Source organism: Argiope bruennichi, chromosome X2 (assembly GCF_947563725.1).
Source record: "Argiope bruennichi chromosome X2, qqArgBrue1.1, whole genome shotgun sequence".
Taxonomy (NCBI): Eukaryota; Metazoa; Arthropoda; class Arachnida; order Araneae; family Araneidae; genus Argiope; species Argiope bruennichi.
The window spans coordinates 107847676-107874064 of record NC_079163.1 but is presented as its reverse complement, the minus strand read 5'-3'; the positions used below and the strand labels follow the sequence as shown (position 1 = coordinate 107874064).

The 26389-nt window shown below is 29.3% G+C and overlaps 2 protein-coding genes across 2 annotated transcripts in view; one reads left to right on the top strand and one right to left on the bottom strand.

Annotated features, from left to right (window-relative positions):
• The first annotated feature begins 8468 nt into the window (after positions 1–8468).
• The window catches only part of LOC129960516 (alpha-N-acetylgalactosaminidase-like), a 39106-nt gene continuing 21185 nt past the window's right edge, over positions 8469–26389 (top strand). Inside the window, exon 1 of the mRNA XM_056073998.1 lies at positions 8469–8528. The gene's annotated coding sequence lies outside the window, so the exon portion shown is untranslated. The remainder of the gene's footprint in view (positions 8529–26389) is intronic.
• LOC129960517 (translation initiation factor IF-2-like) lies at positions 10688–18853 on the bottom strand. Its single transcript, XM_056073999.1, has 2 exons — positions 18752–18853; positions 10688–11072 (listed from the first exon to the last, which is right to left on the bottom strand). The coding sequence occupies exons 1-2, from the start codon at positions 18819–18821 to the stop codon at positions 10753–10755; spliced, it is 390 nt and encodes a 129-aa protein (XP_055929974.1). The 5' UTR covers positions 18822–18853; the 3' UTR covers positions 10688–10752.

Below are 26389 nucleotides of genomic sequence, written 5' to 3'. Positions count from 1 at the left end.
ATACTGCTTATAGCTAAAATTTATAATTTTATTTAAATATTATTTTATTCTTATGACAAAACACTTATTGCTTCTGAATTAATACAATTAATTTCATTATATCAACGTCCCATTTTGAAGGATTATTTTGAAATGGACATCGTGATTTTGAACAGCTGTCATAAAACAGAGACGACAGCTGAGCTGGCATCCCCTCCCCATGCTTACACGCTTCGCAGTCGAATGAATATTTGGCACACGAAGTCAGATGTAGCTTGCACCAAGTCCACATACATGACGTATTGTTAGTTGAATTGAATATCGAACTCCTTCGGCCCTAAAACTGAGACTTCACCACTGAGTCACTTTCGCCCATTTCGCATAATATGTATCATTAGAACTTATTTTCAGAAGTAATTTTCAAATTTACCGATTAGTTTTATATTTATAAGTGCAGTAGAATCTTATTAGTCCAGTTATTTTAAAGTTTGATCTTTTTAATACGTGCGTATGAGGAACGTAAATGGTAAACAACATGGGATGTCAGTAAGCAATAGGGTGCTGTTTAAATTCTGATTTATATTTTGTAATATTTATTATATTTAATGTTTATGTGCACCTTTTGTTTAAATTCGCATACTTGTAAGATTTCATGCAATTTGCTGTTAAGGTGTAGTTTTTTAGGGAATCTTCAACAATCCCGTAACCTTTGGTTTGGTATCTGAAGGATTACTGAGAGTCTGCGGTAAATGAATTTGTATGAAATTCTAAATAATAGCATTTGAATTTTTGTATGCCTCTTTCATTTACAAGAGGTTCATTGAATTCCGTTTCTTACCCCAGGTACGTATATGCACATTCATAATTAATGGAGTCAACTCATGTTATGTTACAGTCACATGATAAACGTAATTAGTCACTTAACACCTAACTGTGCATTGTTTTAGATGGTTCTGTGAATTCACGACCATTTCCTCCAGTAAGACGCATAATAGATTCCAAAATTGATTTTATTCGTCTCATTTTACTGTTACACGTAAACATGAGCTGATCCCATTAAAAAATTCCAAGAAGGATAAACATATTTTATAAACAATTAAATATACAAGAAGATATTAAAACTAAGGCAATAAAAAGGTGTCCATTATTTAGTCTGATTATTTTTGTTATTTATTTTCAAACTCATTTTTTATTTATTTGTCCTTATGGTTAACGGGCTAGGTTATCAATTTGCTAGTCACACAGGAGGTGACCTCAGATATGGGAATGAGAAGCTTCCAATGTGCTGATTGTTTCTCGCCACTTTGGTGGATATAATATTCTTACTGGAGGGATTGCACCATAGCCGGTGAGTCTATCTGTGAAGACGATAACTCAAAAACGTTTTGAACTAGGTGACTGAAATTTTGTATATGGAATTATGACAAAATTTGCAGATCTCAATCAAATTTTGAACGAAATCCATAAAGAGAAAGTCTGTCTGTCTACTCGATTCAGATGATATATATTTCCTTCCAAAATATTTATGATAAAAATAGAAGGCACAAATTTGCTTTGAAAACTCTAGAACGATTTTTAGTTGTTTTATTTAGCTTTCTGATGATGCTGTGCATGTGAATCATGAAAAGAATCTAATAAGTAACCAAATCGCAAGCATCATTTAAACTATCTGCATCACTCATTTTTCAAACAGAAGATTTATAGAAATGATGGAACTTCACTCCAGAAACATTGCAAATCGAGTAATATTTGAGAATTGTCGAAACAATTATCACTTATCAGCAACAGCTATTTGCAGGAGAAAAACTCGCAAAAGATTTCGCATATTGATTCGTAAGCTGTTTTATTTTTCTGTTTCAATCGAATTTTAACACTGTTTTGGCTCTTAATACTTTTTATTATTTCTTTTATATATTGGCTGATATACACGTATGAAAGTTATGAAGGAGTATTAAAAATTGCCCTTTTGGGATTGAGTCTTTAATTGGGGCGACTGTTTAAAAGTATCGATAACTTATTTAAACATTACATAATCGATAAAATTACTTCACCATGGTGATAAATCAATATGACTAATATAAAATAACCCAGTAATAAATACCCTGAATGTTACTAGAATAGTAACAGAAAGGAGACAGGCTTCAAAGAGATACGTTTAAAAAAAAGCACGAATAAAATTTTGATTTATTATGCAGTGGGTCCTATATATTTGTATGATGTATTTATATTTAGATGCAAATTCCAACTTTCTGTGAAAATAGATAATCGGAGATCAAACTGAAGAAATAATTTTAAGAATCTCGTGTGGTATTTGCCCAAATTTAACAAAGACAGACACATGAATTAGTTGCAATGACTACCACTATTTCTGCAAATTAAAAGCAACATTAATTATTGCTCTCTAAAAGTGAAAGTGTCCTTTGGCTCCATCTGGACAGAAAGGATGGAGTGCGATTACGATGGAATCAATTTATCTCTAGTAATAGACAGAAGATGAAAGTATTTCTATATATCATCTAAACATCTAATTGTCTTTGACCTTGTTGTGATTTTTTAAAACTTTTTGCAAGATTCACAGGGAAATCCAAAATTAAATTGCATCGCGCACTTGATGCGCACCATGTGAGTATTAAATGTGTATATCGAATTATCGCTTTATGAACTTAAAATCTAACATTAAATGATTTAATGATATTATAATGCAAAACAAAAATTGCTCGTAGTCCTCAAGTATTCTCTGGATTCTTAGTTGAATCGGTAGGACAACCCATTCCAGAGAGGGAAGGTGTCATCTAATTATATATTAGTAGAGGAAACGAAACAGTTATATATTAAACCTTCTAATCGTGTAACAGTAAATACATTAATAATCATATGCCTACAGGTGAATCAAATTATCTGAAAGAAGTAATATTATCATAAAGTTAAAATAAACTTAATTGTTTGAATAACCGAAAATGAGAGAAAAAAAATGCTTATTACGGGCAAGGAAGAATGTTGCACCTTTAATTATTTCTGCCTGTAGTAGCAACAAGCGAAAACAATTGAAAGTTTTGTGTTTAGTGCAAAGATTAACTATTGATTACTTAATTTAACTTGTTGCTATTTTAATTAAATGCATACTTCGTTGATTAAAAGTATTCATCTGGTTTCACTACTAAAAAGTTTTATATGCATAACATTTCTCCTCATAGCATTTTTCGATACAATTAAAAATGATATTAGTGTATGCATAGTATAGACAGATTAATACTCTTTTTTTGTGTGCAAATGTATGATTTTTCAATTCTAAACAAAAATAAATTTTCGAGGTCTAAATGTAAAAGTATACCATGTTGTACTATCATGATATGTTGTTCCTTTGACCACGTTAGAGGTATAACATTTCGTATTCAGAAGAAACTAGAAATCATTTTCATCTAAGATCATTTTTTCTGAATGCGAGGGACATTGTAATTTATGTATGTGATGTATATTCGAATCTTGGTTATATAGTCCATCATTTTGGTCTATGGTTCTATTTTCATTCCAATAAAAAAAATCATTGTAATGATGGATAGATAAATATATTTTGGAAGTCCAAAGTAAATTTTCTTTTTATTTCTCTGTCAATTCGAAATTCATTCCTGAACGAAAATTAGTTAAAATGTTTCTTAGTTTTAAGCATACTTTAATCTATAATTTGATGTACGGTATTGCACAATCGCTTAATTCTAAGTGATTTAATCTTTAGATTTTTTTTTCATCTACGATTCTTTTCCTTTTTCTATTTTTAGTCTGCTTTTCGATCTTTAATTTACTTCACAAAACTACTTTACTTTAGTTATTTAAGCACTTTAACGCTCATAATTCGACTGACTGTTTGGCAATCACGAAACTCACGTAATTATTCTTGTTACTGAGTTGGCAAAAAAATTGTGTGATAATCATAACAACAATGATCGAATGTATCCGTTAGATAGGTATTTATTGGATGTACAGAAAAACAAGCCTTACAAACTACAAAATAAAATAATGACACCAAAACTTTAAAAAAAAAAAAAAAAAAAAAAAAAAAAACGGTGACAAGGACTTAAAAGAAACTTTTTAGCTTTAATAAAAACTACAAAAAAGGGATTCAATAAAGTTCAGTAAAGAATTTTCTTATTAGTTAAACAGTAACATAAAGAATTTATTTTTAAAAAAGCAAACTTTTTAAATACTGCAAATTCTTACGAATAACTTGCTTTTATGTGTCAAATTTCAGAATTAATAAAAAAATACCTATCTTATCATTTTAATTGAATAATATTCCTTTTCTTATTTTTGTTTGTTAATATGAATGTTTCAGTTATGTTTGCCTGCAGATCAAAGGTAGGTACAACAGCCCTCCCCACCTCGACCCAAATACAATGTTGAGCCTATTGACCACCATGTAAGTTTAAAAAAAAACAATTAAAATGTTAAAATTGAAAATTTGAATTTTCTAACTAAGTAGAGTAGTAATAGAAGTTAGAAGTAAGTAGATTTAAAATTATCATTCGCAACAGAGTTGTGAATTTACATAGGAAGCCAAAATAAGTAAATAAATAAATATTTAAAGTCGGTTAAACATACAGCATTCTCTATATAATAGACTTATTATAGAGAAAATAATCATTGCACAAATTCCAAACAAAATCAAACACGTTTAAAGGATTTTCAAAGACAAAATTGATAAATAGAACTTAATATATCTTGTAATTAAATTTGAAACATTCAAATGTCTGCACAAAAATACTAACTATAATTCATAATTTAAACTCTAAAAATGATTTTTAAAAATTTATAAATGCACATCCTATAAAATTCAGTTATGAGAAACCATATTTTTTAAAGCGAATTTCGTATTTTACTGAATCTGACAGAAAAATAATCGAAATATTATAACGACAATAATTATTTTATAGAATGTGAATAAAAGATACCTAAAAATATAAATAATAGCTTTTTTTCACGAGTATAATATCGAAAATAATGTTTGCAATGACAAATGATTTTAAAATTACAACCGTATTATCTTTATATTTTAGTTAGCTGTATTTTTATTTGAAACTTCCTTCTATTATTTATGTTTTTATTTTTTATTTAAAACGCTTTTTAATTTTATTCTTTATCTTATACTTTTCATTTTTAAAGTCATACCAATTTCTTTAATTGTTGTCAAAATAGGAAAAATTAATAATTTTCCTTAATTTTTTTATGTGCTTAAAGAATTTTAAAAAGCTCCCAGAGCACTTTAAATAATTAGCGTTTTCATTCTGCTTTCAAAATCTGGATTTCATGTATTATTGTAAGTATATAATATAAATAAATGTCCTCTAGGAAACTATCAAATACTTTTTTTGTGTGTGTTATGGTAAGAAACTTTTCAACTCGCAACGTGGTTTCTTTGAAACCGGCTTCAATGGGAAAAAAAAAAAAAAAAACTAAAAATATCGGCCAGGGAATGCTATTGTTGAAATACTACAACAGAAGGATAAAACGAATAAACTTGTTTAGGATTTAATTGTCAAATATTCCTTTCTTCAATATCTTCAATATCAATTTCTATATCTGATTGGCTTGTCAAAAACGAAAAGTGAAACAATCATACAATGGATATGTGATGCTTCAATAAATGCAATGTGTGGATCTTTTTAATAATAATTAAATAACTTCGTTAAAGACAAACTGATGTACTTTAATTTATGCATTTTTTTCTTTAATTATGTTGTGCAGATCATTATGGTTTTTACTTTTCAATATTTATTAGTTCAAAGTCAAATCATGTTAAGTTAAAGAGTAAATTCCGTGGCAAAAAAAAAAAAAAAAAGAGAGAGAGAGAGAGAGAGATTTTATCTACATACGAATTATCTAATATCAACTTAAAATGGAAAGTATATAAGTTTAGCTAACACATTTTTATTATTTTATTTTCTTAAACCTTGAATAACGTAAGTACTTATAAATATTTTCATAATTTATATTCTTGGCCAGTTTCTATTAGTGGATAAACTGATTAGGTAGAAAACTGTTTATGACCTTTGCTAGATTTTAATTTTTTAATATTTTTTTATCTGAAAATTTGATAGTAAACTAGCGATAAGGATAACGCAATGTATTTAAATCAGCAAGTGTTGAAATTGCCATTTTTTTTTTTAATTTTTAAGAGTTGATTTAATCACGTTGGATTGCGGGAACTTGAGAGATTCCAAAGTTCCATCTTGCTGACTCTTTCTTTGAATGAAAAACCAAAATATTTATATGAAGAGGAGTGATTATTTCTATGTTAACATTAGAAGATTATCATTTTAACCTCCATTTTATGCAAAAAAAAAAAAAAAAAAATCCAAACAGGAAATGATTGGCAATGATCAAAAATGTATATTTACTAAATTTAAACTCAAAAATAAGGAATTAGATATGTGTATAAGATTTAATTAAAAATTCTTCCTAAAAAGAAGAGCGGATAACTTATACAAATTTTTCTAATTAATCCTAATTTCAGATTAAAAAAGTTTTGTATTTTTAATTTTTCCTTTTTATAATAACTTCTTCATAAATATAGATGAATAATTTCACCATGTTTGCGATTCATTTAAAATATAATTTTAGTATATTGCAGATTTTGTTCTTCTTGTCCTTAAAATTATCTGGCAAGTGTTACTTAGAAAAAAAATTATTTTGACAAGTCTCACCTAACAGTTTGCTTTTTTTTTTTTTTTTTTTGTAATGTTGTGATACCAAGCTAGGAAAAAGGTCTTATTTTATTTTTTTATAAGTTTATATTGATATCCAGGGTATTGTTATTAAATATCACGTGAATTGTCATTCGTTTTGATACATTTATTTAGTCATTTAATTTTTTAAATACATTTATGGCTGAACATAAACTGCTCGTGTAAATGTTTTTCCAAACTTTCTTTAAATTTCGTCATTTTTAGAATTTCTTGAGTTTTTTTTATTCCTAATTTTGAAATTGCAACTTCAAAGCCAAACTTTTCTAAGCAATTTTTTTACAAATTGCATGAAAGTTCAAATTGTTATTTGTTGTTAACTCTATGAAGAAATGCTGGGTGTCTATAAAATAAATTTCCCCGTGAGAGGGCTTTTACAGTTAATGAAAGGAATGAAATAAAATTTCATACGCTGACTGAGGAAGGCAAGAAGGGAGGAATTACACACACAGAGAGAGAATTCAGAAGTTGGTCACACAGAGAGAATTCAAAAGCTGGTCACACAGAGAGAATTCAGAAGCTGGTCACACAGAGAGAATTCAGAAGCTGGTCATGAGATATTAATGTTGATTCATAAAAATAAAAAAAATATATATCTGTGAGTTTCATACTGCATGTTATTCATTTTTGTAAGTGCATTATTATCACTTGAACATGAATGAAATCTTTCATAATCCCTTGGTCATGAAATATTAATGTTGATTCATAAAAAAACAATAAAATATGTGAGTTTCATACTGCATGTCATTCATTTTTGTAAGTGCATTTTTATCACTTGAATATGAATGAAATCTTTCATAATCCCTTTCCCGTTCTTTCGTTGCGATCTGTTTTCATTTCAACAATGTCAAAGTCTCTAATAGGGTCCTTTTGTAACTAAAAATAGTAATACTTTCTACTTTCTCTATACTTCGCATATGAAAAAGTAACGCCAGTGAAAGAAATAACAAGCATTTAAAAATCTGTAAATTTACGTATATGAATAAATATAGAAGGAATTCTGTTTACAATGTTCTAATATAAATTATATATAATTAAAATAATAGTTATTATCTGTACATTCATTTGAAAATATGGATTAAAAATCGCTGCTTTAAAAAGAAACTAATGTTTAAGGGCTTTATATATAACTATTGGAGGTGTAGTGATTTGGATGTAGGCTTGGTTTCGAAATCCAAAAATCATGGGTTCGAGTACTGATTTTACTTAAGGCCAGTCTTGTACACTGAATATGAAGTCCGTCAGAATCAACAGTCTTTTCATCACCTTGTGGTAAGAGAAAAAATGGCAACTCGTTACCAAACCCAAGTTCAACAATGTAGTGTTCTTCCTAAATTAGCTTCAAAATGGAACGTTAATTAACTGTACTAAACAACCTTACATAAATGTTGGTGAAAATAAAGAATAATATGGAAGAAGCAGTTTATATCGTATTTGTATAAATTGCTTTCTGATTTTTTAATTAAAAAAATGTCTGCATTTTTTAAGAGGTCATAATTTTAGCATTTGCCTTTTTACCGCTATTCTTCAGATTATCATAATAAATTTTGCCTTCGTATTCTTTCGAAGGATTTTGAAATGTAACCTTCAATGTGGAAAGCGAGGAATAATCCACGCCGTTTTTTTTTTTTTTTTGTTTCCCCGTATCCGATTAACATAATAACTGTCCTATCCGTATTTATTCAAATCACAAGTAAAGGCAAAATCATAAAATCTTGGAATGCGAGGAAAGTATTTCATTCTTTCTGTGGTAAGTAATGAAAGATGTGAAGTCGCGCACTGAAGCTATTTTGTTGCGGAAAACCTTATAAAGTAAGTTATTTTCTTACGCTGTTTATTATTATTATTATTTAGTTTATTATTTTATAAGTCATTAAAACTATCTTTTCATTCTAAGTATTTTAAATCGTATCTTCTTATAATATTCTTAATTCCTTATTTTTAATTTTTTTATCTGAATAATGTATGCCAAAATGAAACTGCAAAATCCTGAGATTCTAATAAAAATTCTCTAAGTAAAGTGAATCGTTAAACACATTTATTACGAATGTTCACTTTTAATAATATTCGGAATTCCTTTTCCATGTTTTCATTATGTCTTAATTTCTTAATTTATTGCAATATCTTCGATAATTTTTTTTCCTTCGTTTTACTATATCGTTAATAAAAGCGAATTTAACATTTTTTTATTCTACTTTTTAGTTTTTAATATATTTCATAATTTATTATTATGGAATCTAAAAATTAATATTTCACAAATAAAACTCTAGCTTATACCAAATTTATGAAATCAATTTTTGCTTAATATATTAATTGAAAATTAAAGGCTCTAATATTATTTTCATCAGAAACCAATAACCATAAAAAAAAATTAGAATCTAATTTTAATCGAATTTAATTTAATCTAGTAATCAAAATTTCTTAAATTCTACCGTTACAAACACGAAGCCTACGAAGTTAAGTAAGAGTGTTTAAAAATTGTCTGTTGTTGTTACTTATGGCACTTTACAAGCCCGCTGACAGATCTGTCAGCGATTTAAGCCGAGTGAGCGTATCTTATTTTTTCAGTAGGGTCAATATTACGACTTGGCTACTTCATGCATCATATTCGCTTGCACAATCTCTTTTAACAAGGGGGCACATTCGCACACCTCACAGATAGAACGCAGAAAAAGAACCATGCCCGAACCGGGACTCGAACCCGGGTTGCCCAGATCACGTGGAAGACGCGCTACCCCGTGCCAGGACGCCGGCCAAATAAAATGTCTTTATTTTTCATATAGTTTGGTTGCACTTTTAATTTTTTTTTCGGGGAAAAAAATAAGATATATTGGAAAGTGATAAGAATCTTTCATTCGGCAAATAGCTCGAATAGTACTGTAAAAAAAAGTTCTTGTATGGTTTTCGAAACCTTTTGTTGCTTTTTGTAGTCTTCATTTTTCCCTTTAAAGATGTTTACTTCTAATACGTAACAATCAGAAAGAAAATGTCTTATCACGCCTTTATCAATGGTGTAATAGCAAACGATATATGTTATATGAAAAATAACTTTTAGTTTTCTGAATAATGTAGATATAAGGTTCTCAAATTGCTTAAATTTAATTAATAATTCATTTTAATTTAGGAAAGGCAAAGATAGGCATGGTTATTCTTTTTGAGGGAAGATGCAAAGTCACGAAGGGAATACAATTGCAAAGGAAATTAATTGTAATTATGATTATAAAATATAATTATAATTACAGGAAATATAATTTAAAAATAATTATTTTCGATAAGCAAAATGCTTATCGCCAATATTATTTATCATTAAATTCTATTTTCTATAAAAGCTTTTGTCTGTTGAAATAAATTCTTAAATACATTATTTATAGTAACTTGCGTAATGTATAAAATGACCATTCTGATATTTGGCCGCCATCGGCGACGTCTGAGGAAACGATTGGCGAGATTTTTTTTTTTTTTTTTTTTTTTTTTTTTTTGTAAGATATGATTGAGAGAGCTTATGCGACGGAGGGAAAGTGGATGGTTGTGTTTTTATTTAATTTTAAATAGATATTTCTTAAGAGAAGTCTGAGTGATGCATTTTTTTAAAGAATTATAACACTCTCGTGTCATTATAACCATGATGCAGATTAAAATAAATTTCTGTTATAATATTTCTTTCAAAGTTTGTTTTATCAACTCCATTTTATCTTTGAAGAGATGGAAAAAGTTAGACAATTTTTTTTTTTTTTTTTTTTTTTTTACAGAATATATATTAGTATTCAAAATGCATAAACAATTAAAATCCAAGTTTTCTCATCAACATTCGTATTTTTCATGCAAACTAAAAACATTATTTTCCATAGAATCACAGATATTTACAGATGCAGCTGGCTATTTTAATCAACTTTATTTTAGTCATTTTACTTTCTGTAAAAAACTATCGAAATACTAAGATGAATGATTACACTATGGCAAAAATACTAATCGAAATTTATTACAAAAAAAAATGCTTATTTTTCAAAATCATATCGGAACTCGCAAAATTAGTCGTTCATTCTTCGTTATCTAAAGGAGTAGTTGAAGAATTCGAATCTTGTTGTCTCCTGTTTCCATTTCCTCCTCTTTTTCCTTCTTTTCGTCCGCCTCCATTTCTGCTTGAATTATTTCCACCACCATTTCCTCCTCCTCCTCGGCTTCTTGTTGTTGATGAATTATTATTAGAAATTCGGTTTCTTCTTCTACCTTCACCGTAGCCTCCACCGTTTGAAGATCCTGAATTTGAATCAGTAGTAGAACCCGAGTGGGATCTATTCATTGCCCTTTTCGTCCTTATCGAAGATGTTTCTTCAACATCTGTCTTATTTCCTGAAACTGAATAAATAAATATACAGCTTAAATTTAATTATAAAAATAATAAGCACAAAAATATTTTTAAAAAAGCACTTTTCCATTAATGCCCTAAAATGTAGAAAATAGTTGCTTTCTATTAAAGATATGGAATTCAATATCAAAATGAAATTTTAATAAGATAATAAAATTTTGTTTTTAATAATAAAAAGCTAAAAATTCATTCTTTTTTTTTTTTTTTACATTTCAGTAAGCTAATAAAACTGTGCTATTATAATTTTTACTATTTTCTTTCTTTTAGTATTCATTTTCTTCCTTTAAGCTTTTTTAGTATTTATTTGTTTAATATATGTCATAATTCTTTATTATAATAATTATGGAATCTTGTAATCATTTTTTTTTCTCAAACTGACTAACCAAAGGTTCCTCTCATATTAAATAAAAGCTTAATAAGATTTAGCTATGAATTAATAATGATGTTCTGAAAATAATGCTGTATTATAATGTCATCAAGAATATACAATTGCACAAAATATCAGGATTTTAGCATCAGGATTAGCATCGAAATTTCGTCTTTAGAAATATGAAACAAATATATGAAACAAATCAAGTAAAATAAAAGCGTGAAAAATGCATAAAACTAAAGAGACCAGAAATTCTAAATTAGCCAGAAGATCCTTGTCATAGTCTCTTCGATCTTTCTTTTTAAAAGTCTCGATTTTAGCTTGTAAATTAGATAAGTGAACTAGATTAGCTTTTTAAAAACTTAGTAACTGACGATTCCCCTTCCAAACTTTTACAATGAATAAAAAAAAAAAAAAAAATCATATATTTTAGTGAGTAACATAAATTTAGTATTATGATTCCCTCGCATATTATTGATTTATGTTAAATGCAGTCTTATGTTATTAGACAGCATATAAATGGAGGGAAAAAAAAGCATTAAGAAAAAAAAAAAACATGTCGTAATTTTAACGATCTCTTCCAGTTTTGTCTTCCCTGCCCAGTCTCCCAATGTTTTAAGTGTATGTGTTTGAAGCCGCGAAAATCTGGACATATTGGTAAAATACTTAATATTGCTTCCAAACAGGCTAGTCGCCCTTCTTAAATAAGAAACCAGCTAACCTCATTGATTTTCAACATGTGCAATCTGCTTCTTCAGGAGACTCGTTGACACAACAAATATTTGAAAGATTAAACTTTGTAAGTAATGAAAAAATGCAATGCATTTTTAATGCAAAAATTAAATGCCAATAAGACAAAGAAAGCAAATACATACAATTAATTATTTTTATTATTTTTAATATTAAGACAGTGATCCATTTATATGCGATTTGTTTCTCTCATTTTTTTGAATAATTTCTGCTGAATGATGGACGCAATATACGATCTCATTTATTTGTCAGTCGAACAAAAGACTATAATTATGATTTTTCTTCCTTTCAAAATTCGTTTTGGAGTTCACGCTTTTAGGTAATAACATTTTTGACAAACGAAGTTTTTGTACCTTTCACATTTTATATCACATGCATGGGATAAATTATTTTTAAGCTATGAGCACTAGTTCAATTTACATTTCTGCTCTGTTTACATCTGGTGTATTAATCCTTTCTCTTAAAGGACACATTTTTTCTGGGCCTTTGATTGGAATTACAAGCTAAAAATTAAAATATTCTAATTCCGAGCATTTCTGTCATCATGCTTTCAGAAAACACTCTTGTAAGATTTTCTCTCTATATGGGATTTACTAATATTTAGTTGTAAAGAACTCAGTTACAAAAGAAATACTAGGCCAAACACAATGTCATTTCGCACAAACACTATTTAGACCAAGGGGTAGGAGGGAACTGAAGAAAGAAAAATGAGGTCACATTTTCTTTACTAGGGGGAAAGTATCAATGTAGACTTAAATAAACGAGAGCGTCATTTTATTGACTAAAATCTGTTAGATATTTTAGCAGAGAAATAAATTTTGAACAGTTACATTTCATTTTTAACATTTAAATAAATTTTTATATATTTGCAATTCACTTGTCGATTTTACTATTCAGGACTTATTTTCTACAACTTGCTTCTTTTATATAATAATTTAATATACGAACTGTGCTCAATACTCTTTATTGAATATATTGTATTATGTTTGTTCTGAAAAAGCGGCAATCGATTGTAGAATATATCAAGTCTCAATTGGTCTTTTAATGTGTGTTGTACGGCCCTTCAACTAGGCCACATTATCCACATTTGCAGAGCGCACGCACACTTTGTTTCAAATGAAACCGGAACCAAAATAGACAAGCATTAATATCAGGCGAACAAAATTGAGCAGAATTCACATCCACAACACTTTTGGTATAGAAAACAAATTGTAAATTCTAAGGAAAAAATGTAACTGTTAAAAATATTTTTGTATTAAAATGTCCATAAATATTATACAACCACATAAAATTTTCTTTTTTTAGTTTTTATGCTTATATTTCTACCCAAGTTCAATTTGCAGCAGCATTTTCCCTCTAGTGTTAAAAGTATGAAATATTTTTCCTTTATAAACCGATTCCACGTGGTCTATATAGTGTGTACAGGATAATGTCAGTGTGCTTAACTTATCTTCTTTGTAACTGAGCTCAAAACTCCTATATTTTAATAATTATCACCCTTCACGCAACTATCACAAAAAGCACTTGATTACATCCAGTGCATAGGTGATTCTAACGAAGTAAAGATTTTAAAATAATCCAAACTTCATTGGAATCGGCAAATTAGAGTAAAAGTCAATGGAAACGAAACACCCGAAGTGATACAGACGGCTAGGTATTAAACGTCGAAAGATCGAGAACAACTGACATAAATCACCAATGCAATTCTGTTCTTCACAATCACGAGTGTTCATGTGTTAAGTCAAATTATTTATTATCTCTTTTCGGATGTATTCTACAAGACTGAGATTTACATGATATTTATTTACCGTATGAATAAATCTTTGGAAAAAAAAATAAACGTAAACATTTATTTGCTTTGTGATTAACATCAATTGCAGTAAATATTTTTGAGTAAAAGCTAATGGCGTTTTTCAATCCACCATTTTCGTACATTTAAAAAAGTGACGCCTACTTTTGTATAAAAACAGTCTTTTGTATATAAACTTTATTTTTCGGGTATGTATTTTTTCATATTTTCAATTCAGAACAATCCGTTTAACAAATTACGAATTTATTTAATTCTTCGAAGAAAAAAATGTATTTCTTAGATTGTATTCCACAAATGCGCCTCATTCTTTCATTGATTTCTTCACTTCGTAACCAAGCTTTGCACGTTCATTAGATTATCCGACATTGAAATTTATGATAAAATTTCATTCGCAGATGTTATATTTTGATATACAAATATCTTCATTATTTTATGGATTATTAACTGAAACAATGAAAGCACTTCTTTAAAACAGGTGATGTCATTTATTTAGAAAGTAGAGAAGATAAACCAATTGAGTAATTAAATTTTATTCATAAAAGCTCGTTATTTCTTTGCCTAAACGTCTTAAATTCAACAATTGAAGTTCATTCAATTAGAATTAATATAAAAAATCTGATTGAAAACGAATTAAATATAAAGTTTTTCTTGTGATATAGCACCACAGTTCATTTGTGACAATAAAGCTCCGACGACTAAATTTGGTTAGCATAATTCAAAGGAAACTAAGAGTGACTAAAAAAAATTTAATCAGTAACAATTTTAATCGAATCATATGAAAAATGAATTTTTTAGAAGAATAATATTATTCAATTCTTGAAAGTATAAAACTGAAGTCCAGTTCCGAGGAAAATGTATTCCAAAACACGAAAAATTCAATTTTAATTATTTTTATTTAAAGATTTGGCTTACAGTATTTTTCCTAGATAGAAGAAAAAAAAATGAAACCAATCAAAACTGTAAAAAAATCCATTAATAATCAATTTGAAATGAAAAGAAATTTTACAAAATTTTAATAGAAATTGCAACTGATAAAAAATGTCACAAAAACCGTGATTGATTGATCACAAAGTTCTCATATTGACTAATCAATAACTGAATTAACTGATTTTCCTTCCATGAGTTTTTCTTTAACCTTTTATCATTGGAATAGAGATCCGGGTCAGGGGCAAAACGAACTTTACTGCGATAAAAATACAGAATCAATAGCTCATATGTTCCTCAATCTTCCCTTAGGTTATCAGGCATCTCTGACCTCTCTTCGTCAAAATAACTTATGATGAAACACGTGTCAGTAAGCTGTCGAAAATGTATGAAAGTTACGAAGAAATGCATACTTGCAACTATTGTGAAATATCAACGAAACTTCAGTGTTTTCAGAATGATATTTCTTTTCACAGTGCTCGAGTAATAAGCGAAATAAACGATCTTTTAAATTATTTTTATTGCTTTATTAGAGCTTTTATATTTTTATTGTAATCAATCCTATGTAAAATATTACAAAGATATCATTCATAATATGACGGAGGGAATATTTATTTTATGATGACGAGGAACGGAAAATCGTTACATTTGCAACTATATGTATATAAATGGAAGGAATTATGCATACAATGCATAATTAATAAAGTATCAAAAAATAACGCCTACCGGTTTCGCTACCGTTTGAGCTCCATTTATTTTACGTAACTTATCATTTTATTTTAAAGTTGTTAGAATTTTGGTTCGCTTTTTAATACCTTATGCTTAATACTATTTCAAAGATTTCTAAAAAGATCGCTGAAATTTCAATTATATATTTTACAACTCTAAAAAAAAAAAAAAAAAAAAGAATTAGTGGAGTTAATTCTTTTTAAAGTGATGCGTCAAGTAGGCCACTCTTCTTCAGTTTTGAAGTCCATTTCACATCCTGGAGAAGAATAAAGGACTTAATTCGTCACAGGACGTCGTAAAATGACGATAAAATAGGAGTTCGAGGACGTGCGCACTTATTTTTGTAATGAGACGTTATGTGGATTGTCAATTGATCTCCAGTTAAATTGATTCAATAAATATCGAAAAGGAAATGCTAGATTAATGTAAGTAAATTAATTTCTTGTCCCACGGTTATACATTTTTTTGGGAATAATCTAGTAATTTTAAATCATGAACAGATTACGAGGATAACACCCAATTTGATTATTACAATCAACTACTCAGATTTCAATTTCACATCAATATTAGCATAAATAACCCACTGTAACACATATAACGGACAGAAGGCCCACATGTGGCATGGATCTTCCGTGGAACCAGATTCCGAATCCATGATTCACCAACTCCAAAGCCGAAATCTCATCAACCGGCTGCCTCGGCTCTAATAAAAAACTAAGCAGTTAAAGTATATCATATTCTTGTTAATAAAATATTGTTCCTTCAAAATAATTATTACTATTAATATTCAAATGCTAGAAATAAGGATCGAAATGAATTTTGAACTTTTCGTATAAGGTGGATTATCTACTTCATCCATTAACCAGTTGAGCGGAGCTGTTTCTTCAATAATAAGCCTTTGTTAAGAAATATGTCTAATTCTGGTAATGAGTAGTAATTATCTTATATACTATTAATAATCATTCAAATGTTACTGCCTTGGAATAGATTTGTTTGATACAAAAAGCATATTATACTTTTTGTATCAAACAAATCTGTTAATATACAAATTTCTGTTTAAGAAATGAATTTTTGGTAAATATAAAATCAAGCGAAATAATTCCTTTCAAAAGGAAATCCTTCTTTCAAACAAACATAGAAAAAAAGAGAACGAAAATGAAAGAAGGAATGAAAAACGAGAAAGCAATGCCCGAATACTGAAGCAAAAGGAATAACAATGGATAAATTTCTAGAATGTGAGAAGAGAATGCACCCTCTCAACCTTCAGACGGTGGGGGTTCAATTAATACAGTTTTAAAGAATTGAATTCTTTAATAAAAACGATCGTAATCATTAATACTTTTATGGGAATTTCCATTTGAACTATCCTGAATACGGGTTAAAGTTTCATTTTACAGGTATTATCTTAGATGTACAGCTGTAAAATTATTGCTCCTTCTTAAGATGTTTAATAGTTTTCTAAATTAATATTTCCTTACATGATTTATTATCGGAATTTCAGCATTGAAACTCATGCTTATTATAATGTTGATTACATGAAGATACATTAATGATATGATTGCGCAATCTGTCGTTACTTTCATTGTGGCATGTACACTGTAATAAAATTCATGTTTTTATCTACTATACTACTATAAATCTTAACATTTTTAATGTTTTTTTCAAGACTAAAAGGATTCCTTTTTCCATTTTGATAACCGATATAAACACTTGACAAATTCAAAAAAAAAAAAAAAAAAAAAAAAAAAAAAGGCTTTCGTTTTAAAATAAATATTTCTGACTTTTAGTTATCAAAACTTTTTGTGTTTAATGACCTAATGAAGAAATTAATCTTATTTTATAAAAGTTCTAAATTTTCCAAAGCCTTGTTTCGAAGAAAATATGCAAGTACTTCTAATTTTAGCATTGTAAAAAAAGAAAAAAAAATGATCATTTCCAGATAGACGACTCAGTTTTGCACCATAGATTTTCAATTGAAATTTAAGAGACGTTTCACGTTCTATAATTACATCTGTGGAAAATCTGATTTAGGTCTTGCTAGATCAAAAAAAGCTCAGCAATTATGAAAAGTTAATTTTATAATTGCTGAGTTTTTTTTTGTTATATTAGCATAATTTCTCCTCGCTGCACAGACTGAAAGAAATTCTTTAACACTTAAACATTAGAGTTTCCATAGTCCAACAGAACTAATCTATTTAATCACTTATCTCCTTTTTGATAGTTCTTCTACTATCCTGTCTTGCTTACAAAATTATTTCTGATGGCTAGATTTATTGCTAATGACGGAAGACAAGAATAGATAACCTCACGAAATGTCAAAAAGCATGAAAGATCTAATTATTTGAATAGTGGAAAGCACTTTCCTATTTCTCCGCTTGGTTCTAGTTTTTAAAGTCAATTTTGAGATTGGATGCGTCCATAATCTAAAAATTAGCCCTCCATTTGCGGACTGATTTTAAATATCTATTCAAATACAACCTTTCCAAATATGTCCAGATATTTTTGAAATGATGCTAATTATTGTTTTTATGTAATATTGTATACTATAATAGTGTAATCCAATTCAACGTTATTATAACAAGGGTAAATGAAGAGAATTTACGTGCGACGCTGCTAGAATATAATGTACTTAAACTGTATAATAATAGTAAAAATGTTGACACATTAGCCTAAAGAAAGCGTGGAATGAAACAGAAAATAGAGTAACTTCCAATCCGAAGAAGTTAAAAGATATGCAGTTTGAGAGGTAAAGGCAATAAATTCGAATATTACTTTTTCTTCATTAAACTTTCAATCTCTGATTACTTGTAAATGGGACACTTTTTAAATTCCATTTTTACTTTGGAAATTTTTTTTAAAAAGAAAATAGAGAGAAAACCTTATTTTTTAGATTAATTTATTCAACCACTAAGAGAAGGTAATTTTTCAAACGAATCTCAACGATTAGAAAGAAGCTAGAAAATAGTTTTTGAGTCAATAAAATGGAAGGCTGATTCCTTTTTGTAACACAAAATAAATTCTATGCAAATTTAATTTTTGCTATTTGGATGGAATAAATAACTAAATAAGTTTCCAAAATAACTCACCTTCAGGATAAAGAAGAGCAATGCATAAGTTAACAGCCAAAAGTAACGACAGAAATTGGAGTAAATTCATGACTCCAATCGAAATCGACCAAAAAATTCTGAATGTCGCGTATCAGTGGCATCCCTTCAATAAATAGGAGAATTTCTGAGCTATCTACAAATAAACCTTGTCATGGGACTTACGAAACAATGATATTCGGAAGGCTTCTCTATAAAGTAACAAGGAAAGAGTGGTTAAAAAGGAAAGCCTTTGAAAACATTTGAAGTACACTATATATTCCAGAATTCAAGAGCTATACACAATTACATCCTGGATGTTTTGGTACCGTTTTATCATTAAGTAGATATTGTCTATTATAGTTATGGTGAATTTGAAGTTCAATGCAAACATTAAGAATCATTTCCTGGATTTCTCATCATACTCCGAACAATAAAGCACGTTTCACACTCTTCTGCGCACAATCTACATGCATAGAAATTAACGGTTAAAATGAATGTAACTGGCCGTGGAGAAATAAAGGTGAGTAAAGTTCCACGTGTAGTATAATGAAACTACACTAAACAAAACTTCAGAAGTGGTCTAGTTATTTTAAAATGACATTAAGTAGATTCAATATCCTTTAGCATGGAGTTTGTCTTAAAATGTAAATTAAATGCAAACTTTCATTTTAAAACTTTGTCATTTGACGAATCCTGATGGGGAAAGATAAACACTAAAACTTAAAAATTAACACTCGGAAATAATTACTTAACAGTTTGCTGAAATAATAGCAAAAAAAGCCTTCACAACAAAAAATTTCGTAAAAAAATCATCATCTGTTAGTTTGTGTAACATTCTTCTATTTTCATATGGATACATCTTGATGCATCCTAAGAATTAGAAAAATAAATCGTATGACAGTTTAATGAGCAATAAGAAAGGAAAGATAAGCAAGAACTATATTTTTACACAAAAAATAAAAACTTCTAAGCAAATCTATTAGTTATTAGGTTCGTTAAAAAACAACTGCGTTTTCTCTAATGAATTAAAGTTCAAAACTTCAAACAATGAATAGATTTATGTTATGGCCACTACTACCACTGGGACAATTCCCCCGATGTCTTGAGTTTAGAGGGTAACTATTGAGGAGAAAAAATATCGAATTTTACATTGGAGATATTACTTTAAGAAAAGGAAAAATAAAACTTTGCTATTAGTATTTATATTTTTACTTTCCAAGGCGAAAATTTATTTATTTAATTGGAAATAAAAAATTATTTCCAATTAAATAATAAGTGATACCTGCAAATATGGCAATGAATAATCAGATTAGACAACATCAAATACCTCCGGATATCATATTCTTTTTCGACTTAACAAGATTAAACTAGAATAAAGAATAATATATAACAGCATACATCAACGAGAAATTTATCATTTTTTTTTTCGTTCTGTCAAAATGTATGAAGCTATTTCAGTTAATTTAAGAATGGATCAACAGTAGCTCGAAAAAAGTGGATAATGTTGAAAGAAATAATAAAGTGGGGGCCTCTTTTTCTACTGTTATCCTTGGTTTCCCGAGTCTCTTATTATGACTCTGGCATATATCAATGATATACTTTCCTTTTATTCGAAAACAGTGTGCCATCTTTTCGACTTTTATTTCACCTTCATTGTACTTCTACTCCTTATCAACAAAAAATTGAACCAAATACAATCTCACAGCATCATTATAATTGCTAGTTTTACCTTTCAAAGGTTTTTGGGAAAACGTAAATAAAAATTTGATTTCGCAAACTTCGAGCTTTATGACATCTTCTAAGTTAAACTCCAATGATTTTTTATGAGTTTTTAAAAATCTGTATAATTTTGTTATACAGAAGCACTATTCCTAATTATTTACCACTTCATGACGATTTTATTTGAGTACTTTATCTAATTTCATTTTAATTGAAACTTTCACATACTCATTCTAATTTCACAGTTTTTAACAATACACTACAATACATCGTAATTCACTAGAATGATAGCATGATCTTCTTTTTAAGAATTTCCACTTTCGATTTAGTTCTGACGAAACATCATAATTTTCCAGATCTTTTCAATTGATGTCATGGTAAAAATAATCCATTTTCCATCACCATTTATCATTCATTTTCAAAATGAATTCTTTTCAATCCCTTTGATGTAAACAATATATTTAATACAATGCTTTCATCGAATTTCTTTCATTTAGAGTGGAATTCAAACATCGAGCTTTATAATTGCCTATTGATGGTTTAAAATTGATCTTGAGCCTATCTCTAATCTCGTTCACTGAAATATAAGACGATCTGAATCAATTATGGCCATCATATGATCATAATCAACTCTAATTGGCTAATCGAAACACTGAACATCTTTTATTAAAGTAGCGGAGATTAGTAGTTTGCAAAAGCAAATGAAAATAAATTCGGTAAATAAGTTTTGACAAGAGAATTATACTAATCATCAACACCATAGATTCCATGTGTCTCTGTGATCACCAATATCTTTCTTTTTGAAAGAAGTTAAGTACAATGAAAATTCTCTTTTATCACTTCATATTAAAGCAATGCCATGCAAACAGCTTGAAATAAAAATATGAGCAGCTTGCGTTAAAAGGTTAAAGATTAGCGTCGAATGAATCGTATGAAAAACAGAAATTATTCAAAAAGGTAGTTATGCTATTTGTGTGTAAAAAACAACTATTTTTGTACCAACATAATAATTTCAACCGTATCCTAAATGCGTTTTGGGCTTGTACACAAATACATTCTTATCGACCTTTTTTAAATATCGAAAAATGTCTTAAAAAATGATGAGAACTTTATTTCTGAATTTATTTATAAAAGACGAAATAATTTTTGAACGAATTTCAATAGTTGAAGATGGGTAGAGTTAACAAAACAGAATCTCATAACATTTTAACCAAATTTAGCCATTTAGTAGAATAAATCAACGAATAAATTTTTAAAATATCTAACCTTCAAGAGAAAGAAAATACATAAATTATCAATAAAACATTAAGAACGAAATGGGCCCCAAATCATGATACCAATTAATTATTATTGTTATTAATAAATTACAATTGTTATTAATAAAAGATTAGGCAAACGAAAAAAAAAAAAAAAAATGGGAAAAAAGTGAATATTCAGAACCCGCCATTGAAAAACGTAAACCTGCATAGCTTATTAGATTTTTTTTTTTTTTTTTTTTTTTTTTACATCCTGGACATAATAGGTACCAGAATTTTTCCGTCTGAAAGCGGAGATTTTACAGGTTATGTATTATCAAACTAATAGAAGTTTATTCCCCTAGCAGAACTAATATTTCTATCTCTTAATCAACTTGTAAGTAATGTTTCTTTTTCTCTTCATATGTGATAACACAACTTATTGCTGGGATGGTAAAGTACGAATTGCTAATCACACAGTCGGTCGGATAGAATCAGGTATTTTCGCCCATTGACATCGTACAACAGAATAACACTTTTACGTTTCTCGCCAGAATCACTACCTAGAAAGTTTGAGATTTTCCCATATTTCTAACTTAACATACCTACATGTTCCTTTTGGACATTACAATATGTGGGAATGAAACTCTAATTTTATTCTGAATTCATTCTAATCTTTGAAATGATAGAGACTTATTATTGAATTATTTCCACATGTTTAATTCAATAAAAATAATTAATTTTTTGGAATATCATTTTCATAAAATATAATTTCTTTTATAGAAGGTATTTGGAAAGCTACTGTTATAGTGTACTCCAAATAATATTTAATCACAATTGTTGAGTAAAAAGAATTAGAAATTAATAGTTTTCAATTTAAATATTTGCATTACCAATTATTCTTTAATGAAAATATATTCTGAAATGTTCAATGATTTTAAAAATACCCTATTAAACTAGATTCCTAAAATTTCAAAAGTATTTCACTTATAAAACTAAAATTTAATAGCAATTATCTGTTTTGTGGAAAGGATTTTATATATTTTTGTTTGCGTCAAATGTTGTTGTTTACGTTTATGTTTTTGAATTCAACCGCTACGTTTCTATTCATAAAATTTTCTAAAAGATACGTTGATGAAATTATCTTTTTTTGAGCGATACACCGTTCTGAAGTTAGCTTGTGTAAATCTATTGCAAATTATTAAATTAATGAAAAATAATCTGCTTAACTGAACTTAGAGACAATTTGTAGTCAGAAAATTAGCTGCACTACTTAGTAAAAATTTTCGGTCAAGTGAGTGGAAACACTTCAGACATTTATCTTTATCGAGTGACGTAGCGGCTTTCACGGGGCAATTTTAGTTTCTCTGATAATTAATCGTAAACAAGTCTCGACAGCTGCAAGTGGCGTCCAAATTCGAAATGCGTGCAATAATTCGTTTTTTGTGGGAGAAAAAGTGTAACTGGACTTAATTTATCTGAAGCTGAATGAACTGTATGGTGAAAATGCAATGTTACGTCAAAATTTCGTGAAGTGGGGCAACGTGTTTGTGAATGGAGTTACAAATATTGATGACGTTGATCGCGAAAGAAGACCATCAACTGCGACAAATTCTGAAATTGATGCTCGCATGAATGAATGCATTCTTGCAAAACAGACTATAATAATAGACTAAATTTCAAAAGAAGTTAATATTTCTCATGGAAATGTGCATAAAAGTATTGCCATTCAGCTTAAATTTCATAAAGTTTGTGCTCGATGGGTGACTCGTCTATTAACGAAGGAACATAAAAGGAAGCGTTTTGAAAGTGCTTTTGAATTTATGCAGCTTTACGAAAAGGAAGGAAATGAGTTTTAGGACAAAATTGTGACCAGAGATGAGACTTGAATTTTCCACTTCTCACCTGAAACGAAACGCAGCTCCCTCGAGAGAAACATTCCAATTCCCCGACTCAAAAAAGTGTTGAATTGTTCCAGTTGTGAAAAAGATGATGACGACGCTGTTTTTCGGCAGTAAAGGATTGATGCAAACAGAGTTAATACCGAATGGTGCTACAATCAATGCACCTTATTTTGAAACACTAAAACGATTGCGATAATCACTTAAAAATCGATAGGCATGTAAACTGTCGAAAGACATTGTGCTCCTGCATGACAATGCAAGACATTGCAGAGTTAATACAACAAAATAAACGAGCGGATTTCAGAAAAAGTTTAGGTGAGAAGTGTGGGATCACCCTCCTTATAGCCCAGACCTTTCACCTTGTGACTTCCATACTTTTGGTTCCATAAAATAAGAATTTTCAAAGCTACGGTACTACTCGAATGACGAGGTGAAAGCTGTAACCCAAGAATGGTTACCGGGCATTGGATGAGATTTCTTTGCAGAAGGCATTTAAAAATTTGCACCATGTCTCGACAAATGCTTAAATAACGGGGGGGGGGGGTAATTACGTTGAAAAGTAGATTTTGAATGGAACTTTAATATACAAATAAAGTTATTATAAAATTTCTATGCTGTTTTGTTTTCATAAGTAATACAACTAATTTTTTGACTGACCGCGTATTTTGTATGCATGCATACAAAAAGAGATTCCGAAAATTTTTGAAAGATTATAAATTCGCCTTCCTCGCTTTTTATTGAATCGAAAGCATTTATGAGTTCGTTGAAATTAGTTTATACTCAAAAGAACTAAGTCACAGTCTTTTTTGTCGTTCTGAAGCTCTGAGATATAAAAATATGTTTTAGTTAACTAAAAGATCTTTCACAGCTTGCACTTGATGGTGCTATTGTCAAAAGTATGAGTACAGATGCCTAACTTTATTTAAAAGTGAAGAAATAATTTTTAATAAAGAAATAATGGGTGTGTGCGATAAAAATTTTTTATTGATGTTTGGTTATCATACCTACACCATCTTAAATCATAGTATAGATTTTTGTTGCTTATAATTTTCATGACAAATCCTTTTATTTTTAAGGTAAATTTTCCCGCATTCAAAAGCATTAATCCAAATTCCAAAAGATCAGTCTTTCAGAATATTATTTACCCTTTTTATCTGATTAATAATGATTTCAATGAATGAAAATAAATGTGATCTTTCAGACTTATTTATATCTATCCTGATACCAGATTTTTGCCTCTTCTTCTATTGACATGCTAAATTTAAAAAGTTGGAAAATATTGTTACGAATCTTTGATGCTGCTTCCCAGCATAGCTGGTTCCATAGGAGGTCCCAGAGCTTGGCGACTTTGGCGCCAAAATAGATTATACCCGAAACATCGAGAATTTTCCCTATCCGTCCAGTAGGAACCAAGTTACGCCTCGAACATTCCTGATTGGATGAGAGGCTTCTAGCCCCACCTCCTGAGACCTATAAAAGGAAGCAGTCCTGTCGCAGCCGGGTGGTCGTGAACCAGATTGGAGAGTAGTCGGAAGCGACGGTGAAGAACTGGTCTTCCAGGGATAAGCGGAGCAGCGAAGGAGTCAAGCTAGTGCTGAACTAAGCTGTGCGCTACTGTCTGCAGTAGAGAGTCTTGTTGTAAGCTGCACGTATCGGCTGAAGATAATCGTCTTCTGTGCTGTATATAGTTGCCGTCCTTGTGCTGTCCTGTGTTTCTTCGTGTAAATAAACGTCGTTGTTTTATTTTCTACTGCTGATTGAGCGTTCTCCACACCATATAACTTCCACTATCCAAACGAACCCGGAAATTTCGTAACAATATTGTTTTATTATAAGTACTTTCCATTCATTATTTTATCTTGAGATATGTATCTCGGTTGCATCAATAATAAATATACTTTTTAATATTAATGATTCGATTGTCAGGAACCTGTTTTATTACTCAGATATTTGAAAAATGACTTATCTGAAACACATATGAAATGGAAAGATTTGGAAATTTATGCAATCTCTAGTTATACTATTGCCAAATGCTCGTTGCCTTTGTGAGAATCGAAAAGGAAAGAAATTTCTTTTCAGATAAATTTGAAATATTTAAAATCGCACCCCTTGCTTTTCATGCAAACAACAAAAAATGATCTTTCGATCATACCATTTGATTGTGGATGGTATGCAGCTGAATGTATTCTGTGACTACCTAAAATATTCATGAGTTAACGAAAATGTGTGGATTCAAAATTTGGAGCTTGGTCTGTAGTGATTGTTATTGGTGTTTCAAATCTAAATATCCAACCATGCACAAGTGCTCGTGCAGTGGTCTCAGCTGTCATATTAATTGTTGGAATCACCTCAGACCATCTGGTGAATTTATCTATAATCGTGAGAAAATACCGATTGCCTTCAGAAATGGGAAGGGTTCCTATGAAATCGAGATGAACGTGAGAGAATCGAGCATCCGATTCGACATAGGTGCTAAGAGGAGCTTTGGTATGCTGAAAAACCTTAGCATGTTGGTATTTGACACATGCACGAACTCGATCTCTTATATCTGATTTCCTTTTTGGCCATATGAATCGTTTGGAAACTAAATTTGAGGGAGCTGATGTACCAGGATGAAATAAAAAAATTGACATTTTCAAAAATTATTTGCCGAAATGCCTTTGGAATGAAAGGTCTGGGTTGGGCTTGAGACATATCACAAATTAAATATCTTTCAGGGGAAAATAATGTTTTTGTAATTTTAAAGATGTGTTTGACTGTAATAATTGCTGCAACTCAGA